The 11,130-nt window shown below is 37.8% G+C and overlaps 1 protein-coding gene and 1 long non-coding RNA gene across 4 annotated transcripts; one reads left to right on the top strand and one right to left on the bottom strand.

Annotated features, from left to right (window-relative positions):
* Window positions 1–909: 909 nt before the first annotated feature.
* LOC117924589 lies at window positions 910–4,981 on the bottom strand. Of its 3 annotated transcripts, none has more exons than XR_004652833.1 (3): window positions 4,874–4,981; window positions 2,603–2,945; window positions 910–1,660 (listed from the first exon to the last, which is right to left on the bottom strand). It is a non-coding gene; the product is annotated as an uncharacterized LOC117924589 (long non-coding RNA). The 3 variants fall into 3 exon arrangements; XR_004652842.1 differs by having other exon boundaries at window positions 2,603–2,956; window positions 4,874–4,966; XR_004652849.1 differs by having other exon boundaries at window positions 2,603–2,981; window positions 4,874–4,963.
* A 4,583-nt stretch (window positions 4,982–9,564) lies between these two features.
* Window positions 9,565–10,901, top strand: LOC117929209 (zinc-finger homeodomain protein 11-like). The gene has a single exon (XM_034849516.1). It carries the CDS (start codon window positions 9,701–9,703, stop codon window positions 10,667–10,669), a length of 969 nt encoding a protein of 322 aa, XP_034705407.1. The 5' UTR covers window positions 9,565–9,700; the 3' UTR covers window positions 10,670–10,901.
* The last annotated feature ends 229 nt before the right edge of the window (window positions 10,902–11,130 follow it).

Raw genomic sequence — 11,130 nt, 5'->3', positions numbered from 1 at the left:
ATGGAATATGAGAGTGAGAAAGAGAGGGAAATAAAGGTAAAGATGGTCTACATGGATAAACGGGGCAAGAAAACAAACTAGCAATTATGTGTATATGAGAGAGAGAGAAAGAGAGAGAGAGAGAGAGAGAGAGAGAGAGAGAAGGGGCTCTTTTTTGAATCATTGAATGGATGATTCAGAGCTTGGGTACCCAAAGAAAGAGCAAAGAAAAGCATAAAGAAACACATTTAGCACAAGAAACCAAGAACTGTTTTTTATTGCATAGAGAAGAGAGCTTGGAAGTCTAAAGTGAGGAGGAGATCTTAGAATGGTATAAAGCAAGTGTTTGGTTTTTATAGGGGGTGTTGTATTCCCCATACTTTCCCTCCCTTGCATTCTTTATATGACTTGCTAGCCACTGTAGCTTTGGCTGCCTCATGGCTTGTGTCTGGTGAGTCACCCCCAAGAGAAAGAAAAACTTCCTTTCCTTAATAGCAAAGGAATAGTAATTTACCAAGATACCCCAGCATATTTGAGTATAAATTAAACTCATATCCACTTCACTAAAATAAATTTGTATGAAGTCTCCTGGTTTTGTTATAATGAATATTAAGCTAAATGAGTAATTTAATGACCATTAGTTGAACTTATAGTGAGCATAATAATTAAACAGTTTTTAACTACATGTTGAGCACAATTTTTCGTGAAGCATTCCTACATAATTGAATCTTCATAGTTTTTTTTTTTTATATGAGACTTCAATTTGTCAAGGGTTTTAGGATTTTTGTGACTAAATTGGTTTTTTTTCACATGTGACAGCATATCTAAGACTTCAATTTGTCAAGGGTTTTGGGATGTTTGTGACTTCATATTGGTTTTTTTCACACATGTGACCACAGATGATATTTGTAATAAAATAAATCACATGTGCACAAAGAAGCATGAAGAATTTTAGTTTTATGAAACCAAAAGAAAACTAAAACAAATAATTTCAAGTTACCCATAATATTCCCTAGGCAAATATACATCATTCTCCCCCGCATGCACACATAAGCATGGTCTGGTGACATGGCAAGATGGTTAGGCTTACAAGAACTGGATTGGGCAAGTGTTAAATAGACAAAAGCAGCACATATGATAGGGACGTAGGGAACTGATGAAAAAGATACTTAGCTTCTCAAGGGTCTTGTTCCAACCCCTTTATCCATCATTACAAGATTCTTCTATAACAGCCTTAATTTGCTTAGATTGCAGGCTTATGATTGGGATGAATCTAAAACTCCTCTAGGTGTTTTGGGGCCCTCCCTGCTTTATGCTTTAAAGCCTCCTCCAGATCCCATAAGAGATAAATTACATGCATATATCTACAGGAATGTTTTATAAGAATAGAAGGATCACAATCTCAGACCTTCTTATTCTCTTATTACTCTAAAGAGAAAGAAAATACTTCTATCTTCTTGTTTCTTTGGTGTAGAAACCATGGTTTTTAGTGCTCCAAGAGTGCTTGTCTTTCTTATTTGCATTGGGTTCTTAGCAGTAGAACCAGATAAAGTCTCTGGACTGAGAAGTATAGATCTTGTCCTCAGACAGAGCCAAGAAGATCATATGCTAGCACCAAAGAATCAACGTATTCTTAAGGCAGTCGTCGTGGAGGACCTGAACAGAGAGGAAAAGGCAGCACCTGTGAACAAGAAATTTGATCTGAATCAATCAAGCAAAAGAAGAGTTCGAAGAGGATCAGATCCTATCCACAATAGATCTTGAAATCTCCTCAACCAAGTGAACAGCAAAGAAGGTGACATAAAGGAGAGAAATGCCTTGTAGCAATACAGTGAAAACTAGAAGGTGGTGGGTTATTTAGCTTTCTTTAGGAGTTTTTATAAGGTTTGGTTGGTTGACTTGGTTCATTTTCCCTATTTTGTTTTAAGAGGTTTTTTATAGAGAGATATGTATAGCCAAGCTACTTAGAGGATAGTGCTTGAAGGTATTCAGTAAGCCAGCATCATCTCTATGTTGTAAGTTGAGATCATTATCAATGACCAAGGACAAAGTACAGTATGGATGATGATATTGGCTCTCTCTCTCAAAAAAAAAGAAAAAAGAAAAAAGAAAAAAAAGACATATACATAGTTGTGACTCTTGAGTTTTCTTTGAAGAAAAATTTCTATGCTTGGATTACTTATTATAGTTTCTTGCAGGTCATAGGAAATTCTTTTGTATCCCTCCATCTCTAATAAGAGTTTGTCCTGTGTAAGGGAGCCTACTTAATTTTTTTTTTCTTTTAACACGTAAAAGAGCCAATTAACATACTTCAATCTCCTCTAACTTAAAAAAATAGAACTTATTCCTTTCCCTCAACAAACATGAACAAATGTATGCTAAAAGATTCAAGTCCAAACAATGTGTCATTATTGTCATTCAAAATGCATATACTAAATGCCTTATACCTAAATTATCTATATGTGTGCGTGTGTATTCTTTTGGGTGGTAACATTCTTTTGTTTTTGGTGGTGGATGTGTGTAACTATCTGTCATTTTGCTCTTTCTCAAGAGCTGGGATTAGAAAATCCTTTTCCACTGAGCAGACAGCATATGGAAGATGCTTGAAAAGAAACTAGCTTACCAGATCACCTCAACCAATGCACCAGATGGATATGGATGCAAATTGATGCTGAATATCTGTAATCTTTCTCAGTTTTGGTATAGTTGTCATGAATAATCTCTTCCATGGAGTCTAATTTCTGGAACAAAGCCATGTAGAAAGACATAGAATAGAAGCAGACCAACATATCCTTGATGGAAGTTCAATTCCATTGTTGAGCATCACAGGGTCAGTGGCCCCTGTTTGCATGAAAAAAGTGATCTTCAGGAGTTGTTTCCAGAAGTATTCATGCATGATTGGGCAAAACATCCCTTTCAAATGTTTTCCAACAGAAGCTTCCACTAAAAAGTAAACATCCTTTTCTCTGTCACAAAACTATAAAACTCTCAGTAAATGTCTCCTGAATGAAACATGAATAAAATCAGAAGATACATAACTGTACGGAAATGATAGGAGCAAGATAAAGATAACATCTTTAGCAAATTAAATAATAAGGTTATTCTGAAGGCATATTTTTGGAAAGTAAGATATCAGAATGAAGGAGGGGAGCAGGGCAGAGCGGTAGGAGCTAAAGGAAGCAGGATCCATTGAAAAGTTTCTGGATAGTGTAATATTAAGCGTCAAACTGAGTAGTACTAAAATACTGTAAGTTAAGTAATTTGCTGATTCAGTCTACCTCAACCCCAAAATTTAACAAGAGAACTAACTGTCCCAAAGCATGATGTCAATCGAAGCTATACAATCTACTTCTTCCGTACTCTCCCAATTCTAATGGCATCACCTGGAGAATCCCCTATGAGCAACTGGCCCAAAAATTGAATTAGCTATCTGAATGATATCATTCATCTAGGTTAGATGCAATGAATAATAGGTATAGGGGCAAGATAATCCATTGACATATGGAACAAGCTAGGGCAGCACATTAATCTGAGATGCCCATTGACCACTTCATTACAACATATTAATTATAAGTTGACCACCACAATCGTTACATTGATAAGACATTCCCCACAGCAATCTGCAGTACACATCCATCTAGCAAAGGTCATCCCCACAAGAGGATGACCCATCATCAAAATCCCCAACGAACAGCCCCTCATTAATAATGAAATGGCCAATTTAATTAATACCCAGTGAATATCCCCAACGAGTAATGGATGCCACCCTAAAGACTCAATGGCTTCCCATAAAAATGATGTCCTTCACCATTACTGCTCTTCTTGTAATGGGCACTCCTAAAAAGGCAAATATTCCTCCTCGAAAACGTATTAGAAGGAAGCAAAGCCGGTAAACTATCACTTTCTTATGTGTTATGTCCTCTAAGTTCATAATCATGGCTGAATTGATTCATTGAAGCAGGGTCGGCCCTTTTTTCTAACTAGTTTCTTGCAGATTAGTGGAAGGGATCAGCCAAAGGATGACAAAGGAAGAAAGAGGACAAAACAATAGGTGCCCAACTTCTCCATATTTTTTTTGCAATTTGTGGCAAGGATAGTTAATAGTATGTAAAAACCCCAGAAAAAAAAAGATGCTAGTCTGCCAGAAAAACTAGTCACAGATTGCAAGGAGGAACTAAACTTTAATTTAGGAGTGAATTCAGCAAGAAACCTGATGCAATTAATATTCTGTTTGTTTCAACAGACACAGAAGTCTCAGAGCAGGAGAATGTTACTATAGTATTTCCATACCATGGCAGAAGTGCATGTAGGTGCTTTCTTTCATTTTGAAATATATACAATTTCCATAAACAAACTACTAGTAATACATGTTTTTGCTTTCTCTCATATTGAAAGTATTCAATGTGTTGTCCAGAGCTTTTAATTATGCATTTTAAACTTTGTTTCATTTTGGAAGATATAAAATCAGTAATCAATAAACTATAAATAATACATTTCTGTGCTTTCCATCATCCTGAAAGACATAATTTTTATCACCAAACTATCCAGGAATACCATTTTTCCCTACTAATTCAGTGGCAAGGCCAATTCCACAGAAGCATTTTCTATAAAATACTTCCTAACGACATGAAGCTAAATGTCAAAACTATTAACATAGATGACATCATATCAGTAATCAGCTATGGTTATTGAAACAACAGTGGAGCAGTGTTTATTTCTGTGATTCGAAAATCTTTAGGATTTATGGAATTTCATGTGAATTCCAAATAATTTTCATTTGAAAGTAACCAAACAAGCGACAAAAGCGAGAAAAACAGAAACAACTCAGAGCATATCGTTCGTTATTCAAGAAAACAATGAGGTTCTTAAAGAAAATTCTCAAATTTGTGTGTACCTGATTCAATCACGAACAATGGCTATGACCGAATCCGCAGAAACGCGATGCGGATTAGGTATCCAACGTTTTGGGGAATGCATTCCGAATTGGTAAAACGGCGTCGATTCAGTCACAGTCCTATACAACAGAAAATGAGCCCGGCCCTCTGGGCCTGGTGATGGGCTCCTAAATCTGGCCTAGCCCTAGTTTGGAATGAGTGTTGTTGAGCGGATATGAAACTTTAATGTTACCAGTGGGCCTTACTTCCTGACTGGTAGTGGTAATGGTATGTCCTCCTATAAAATAAATTAATAAAAATAAAAATAAAAATAAAATCTTAGTGTTGTTTGGATATATATATTTTTTTTTAAATAGAAAATGATAATAACTTTTATATAAAATATAATAATTTGTATATATAAGAGATGTAGTAAATTTTTAAAATTTGAGATAATAAATTTTTTTAATAATTTTTTAAAAGTGATTATCTTCTTAATATAAAACTCAAAGAATTTTTCTATTTTATAAAAAAAAAAAAAAAAATTATTATCATTTTATATTAAAAAGGAAAATAAAAATACATATTTAAAGAGGCTCTTAAATATGTTAATTCTGAGCATAGTTGTATGTTAAGACAAGACAAAAGCCTAAGGCCTGTGTCCTTTTTATAATCATAATTTCTTGTCATTAATGTTTTGTTTATAGAAATGTACTGGTGGAGGGAGATATGCCATTCCCTAGGGCACAGGAATCAAATTCTAGCATGTCACAAGAACTGAGACACTTGCACAATCGGAATGCGAAAGAAAAAGGGAATTAACAAAAACAAAATGATAGAAAGGAGGAGGAGGAGGAGGAGGAGGATTCTTATCTCCTCTTGTTCATTCTTTTGGCAGGATGTGTAGATATTTCACTTTTTCTCGCCCCATAACCTTATCGTCTTTCTGAAATGTTGCAGAAAAGAACGCAATCCTTTTTTATGCGCGGATGCTTATCCATCAATAATTTCAAAATACAGAGGTATTAATTAGGGATGGAGAGAATTAAAAATGAAACGCGGGGGCGTCCTTTGTCCTTTCGTTTTCGTGGGGTCCAACAGGGCTTGAGGGAGAGTGGGCTCATGGAATCTGGTTCCGTGTTGAATGGTGGAGTCGACCTCATTATAATGGAAGGCCCATGCACGGGTGCAAAAAAAAAATTTAAAAGGCGAACCACACTCCCTCATCACTCATCACTCATCACTCATCACCACCTTTGCCATCTCACCTGGCCTATTTTGAATCCCTAACTACCTTTTCTTGTAGGCCATGCCCTCCCCCTCTTTAACAAAACCACAATTATCATACGAGTGTCATTTTCCTTGTTTTGTTCAATATGATATGCCCGTATATGCTATCATTACAAGTTTACAACACAACCCCATCTCTTCTCTCACCACAATTTGGACAACAGAATTAATTCCTAATCATTCATCAAGCATAAACCCACACATTCAGACAGCACGCCCCCTATAGTTGTTATTCTTCCAAGCAGAGCAGAGAAACCACCAGATTTTTCAAGTCTTGGTCATCACATGATCAGAGTCAAGCTATTTTGGAAAATTATGGCGTCTAAAGGACAGGTGGACATTCTCCTTGCATCCAAGGTGTTGCGGGGGGAGGACTCCCGACTGGTGTGTTTTGTTGTCTTTTTAACCGCTCTATATTTATGTTTTCATTGGGCAGGTGTTACTTCCTACAGGGCCGAAAGGTGAGGTGGACCCAAAGATGATGGGGGGAGGTGGTCCTGCTTTCAAAGTAAGTTTACTTTTGATGCAGATTGCATGTGCATCCTCTTGACACTTTTTGGCACCCATTATAACAACCGTCTACCTCCTTTTTGATGTATTCTGGGATTGGGCGATCCTAACCATAAAAACACAAAAGCTCCTCTTCCAAGTCCCAACATTATGTATACTTATTTGGTAATTATATTTAGTTGGTCCAGATACGACCAAAAGAAAATTACAAATATCCAGATCTTATGCTTATTTGGTTTCAAGCGTCTCTTTCTCCTTCCTCTTTTCTCTTCCAACTTGTCTTCCCATTTTTTCTCTCATTCTTTTTAGGTCCTTTTTTTTGGCTCAAAACATTTCATCCAAACAAACAGCGCTAACAAGTCAACTTTAGTGAAGCTTCAATTTTAAAACATTTAGAAAATTCATATTTTTGAACTCCCTTCAAAAGAATAAAAATGAAATAAATCCTTAAACTTGGTCTACAGAGTCGTGGCTGTCACGCAATTGTACGCATGGAGTCATAGATGGGCAGCTATGGGTGACTATGCCACAACCGTTCCAATGGAAGAAAGCACCTTTGTATTTCAAAAAAGAAAAAAGAAAAAAAAAAGGGAAAACCAAGAAGAAAGAAAGCAGGAAGAGATTAGAAGAAGTTTACGCAACCATTATTGTTTCATGAGAATAAAGATTTTATTATTGATCGAGAATCAAGGATTTGATCTAAAGCTAATTTTAGATCACCTTAGCTCAAATTGATGGGAAGAAGAGCTAATGAGACCTACTTTATTTATTTTTTGAAAAATGCTTCTAAAATTAATTTTATGATACTTTTAGAAGAAGGTTTTTTATAATTTTTTTTTTTTGAATAAAAGTCTACTTGATAATTTAAAACGTTTTTAATATGAATTTTTCTTGTGTTTCTATATATATTTTTTATTTTTTATGTTTATCTAATTACTTCTTAAAGTAATATTTAGAAAAAATCTTTGAATTTTTTGAAGGATTATTTTGTATTAAAAGAAATTATTTTCGAGTGTTTTATTTTTTGTTTTTAAAAACAAATACGGTTCCCTATTCATATGTTTCCTAAAGGAGGAAGATAAGACAGGCGTATGATCAAAGGGTAACTGTGGAATCAAAAGGGGTTCAAAGTTCAAACACAAATTAAAGAGCATGGAGAAGTGACAATTGGGGCATGCGACTTTAATTAGGAGTGAAGTTGGAGGATGCGCGTGCTGATTGACAGCTATCCTGATATAATTGTGAATTTGTTAGAAGGTTGTTCAATCGCATTAAACTGGCATGGACGGACGTCACGTTCTATGGCTAAGGACTCAGGGGCAGGGGCTCATAGACTCATAGTTGGCCCCTTTTTCTCCGTCTCCACTCCCACGCTCACTCTGCACTCACGTCACGTTGCCACCCCCCTTTTTATTGCCCCAGCAATTGCCTCACCTTTAATTATAAGCAAACCTTTGTCCTATCTACTATTTTCTAAAGATTTGAATAGATGGAAAACCTCTCGAGGGCATATTTGGTCAGGTTTTCATGTCTTGGATTCTTGTTTGTCATGATTGAAAATTATCCTCATTTAGAAACCGAAAAAAATGAAATAGCAACCATGCCGTCAAATCTATAATCAATTATTTTTAATCATGCCTCTAAACTAAAGATAATTCAAATTCAAGACTATACACAAATGATGCCCAATTTGGGACATCAGATTTCATAACAAATTTAGCATTAAAATGTGTTGTACGACTGTATGTGAGGCAAGATTTGGAATACAGGAATAACATGTGATGGGGTTGAGCACATGATTGGATGTCGGTGCAGGCTATGTATGGCTAGTGCCAGCAGGCTGGGTAGACCTACCATAGCGTTCTCTCTCGTATGTGGTTTGTGTATATTATCTTCCTAATTGTTAATTGTAGAGATAATTAAATCAAATAGAATAAGAGAAATTGGGAGAAAATAATAGAAAGAAATGAAGTGAAAAACAGGGCCTGTCGCCGCGTATAAGTGCTTTCTTTTCGACACGTGGAAGACGAGAGATGAGAAATTAAGGAAAGCCCCAAATCAACATTGATTTATTTATGGGCAATAATGTTATTCTTTAAGCATGGAGAAAAGTTTCTGCAAGTAAACTATAAGGTGGAGGGTCGTTTTGCCATCCTGTGAGACCAGATTTTTCGTTTGAAGGAGATCCAAATGGTTCGACCAAATCCACAGTAAGCTGCGTTTAGACCGTCTTCGTCTGAAATTATACGAATCAAGAAAATACATGAAGTAAAGCTTCGCCACCGAAAAGGTCATGGTTGAGTCACACCATACGTGGGACAAACAAGATAGTGTTGGATGGGGGGGGATTGTTTATCATTATATTTCTCCACCAATTTTGATTTTGGGATAATTTAGAGAAATTTCATCCTGTAAACGCTAACAGGCGCCACCATACAAAAGTTAATGTTAATATCCGTTGGTTTTGCCTTGGTGCTAAAGATATTGATGATGGGGGGAGAATTCATTGTATAGTCAAGGGGTTGATATCACAAATCATAATTGCTGGGGAAATATTTAACATTAGGTGTCAAATCTATTTCTCCATTAAAATTGCGGCTCAAGTTGGATTTTAATGGCGAAGAAAGAAATAGGACGGGGGTAAGCGTTGTTGAAAGCCTCGTTAAAACATGTTGGAAAGACTCCTCTCGCCTCTCCTCCTAGGAAGTAGGGACAATAGTACGTGGGTATATCCATAGCCATAGGCGTATAGAGTAATAGGCTTGTAGGACTGACAGCGCCCGGAATTAAATTCAGTAAATTCAGCCATATTTATTGCACTCAGGTAACTCAAGTGGGAGGAGAAAGAGTTAACCCTAATACAAGTGGGATTACAAGGGCTTTTGTCTTTAAAATACAAGTGGTTGAGATTTGTATAGTTGTATTCCTCTTTTCTATTCCATCCTCACCTTCAATTCCCACTATCCTTTATTTCGCATGACCTCCTCATTCCTTACTCCTTACCTCAAAATTTTTTATCACCATGTTCACCGCCACCATCATCATTAATGCCTAATCTTAGATGCTTCAGCCCACCCATGGATGTCACCGCCACCGCCACAGCCACCCGACCCACTGATATTGAGACTGAAACAACCACCACCACCACTACCATCTCCACGCCACCGCACACCCACCCACCCACTAAGTCTTTGTCCTTTCCTAATGGAGGACTCAAGCGCCACCATTCAGGAGCAGCCCCGCTACTGCCGGTGGTTCTTGTGTCGTATAAGGAATGTCTCAAGAACCATGCTGCTAGCCTAGGTGGGCACGCCTTGGACGGTTGCGGGGAGTTCATGCCGTCGCCGACTTCCACTCCTGCCGACCCCACCTCCCTCAAGTGCGCCGCCTGCGGCTGCCACCGCAATTTCCACCGCCGCGACCCTGATGAACCCACCACTCATGTCATCGAAATCCACCGCCACCCACTGGGGCCGCCCCGCCGGAGCTCACCCTCACCGTCCCCATCTCCGCCGCCACCGCCCCATCCCTCGTCATACTACTCATCCGCACCACAGATGCTCCTAGCTCTCAGCAGCGGCGGTGCGGGGCCGTCCGATGAGCACCAGATTCATCCCATAACGGTGACGAGGCAGGACAACCCAAATGGAAGAAAGCGGTTTCGCACCAAGTTCAGTCAAGAGCAGAAGGAGAAGATGTTCTCGTTCTCTGAAAAATTGGGGTGGAAGATGCAGAAGAGCGATGAGGGTTTGGTTGAAGAGTTCTGCAATGAAGTTGGTGTTGGCAAAGGGGTGCTCAAGGTTTGGATGCACAACAACAAGCACACTTTTGGTAAGAGAGATATTAGCAGCAATAACAACGGTCATGACACTATAATTAGCTTTGCCACCACCAATGGTCTCAACAATATCAATGGCGACAGCAACCACAATGAGAAGACTTGTAGTTTTGATGACCATCATCAACAAAATCATCTTCATCATCTTTCCACTAATGGGTCTTCTTCCTCATCTTGATCTCAGGACACAGAAAGTACTGCTAGAGAGAGACAGAGGGGGGACAGAGGTTCTTGGTAGCTACCAGTGATTCCTTCAGGTCCACACTTAATGTTGTTCTGTTGATTCATGATTACTAATCACTGTTAGTGGTGGGGAAGAAGATCTCACATAATAACAATTAAATCGGATTAATCTCAATATTCTTAATTAATTCTTAGTCTTATCTTCTAAGTTGATGATCTTTGGCCTCCATTTTTTCTTCTCTTTTTTAATTCTTTCATCTCCTAGCTTATTGCTGCATGATTCTTTTGGATTTCATGGATAGTTTGGGAAATGTATCATGAGCCAGCGATATTGATTGGCTTGATTTTATCATTATTATCCATTTCATATGAAAGGTGAAAAAGGAGCCTTCTTCCAAGATTCTTAGCTGTACAAAAGCGGTGGTTATCAATTTTGGGGGTGCAACTTGTTCGAAG

Source organism: Vitis riparia, chromosome 1 (genome assembly GCF_004353265.1).
Source record: "Vitis riparia cultivar Riparia Gloire de Montpellier isolate 1030 chromosome 1, EGFV_Vit.rip_1.0, whole genome shotgun sequence".
In the NCBI taxonomy this organism is placed as follows: Eukaryota; Viridiplantae; Streptophyta; class Magnoliopsida; order Vitales; family Vitaceae; genus Vitis; species Vitis riparia.
Note: the sequence above shows the minus strand (reverse complement) of the source record. Positions and strands in the feature narration are given on the sequence as shown.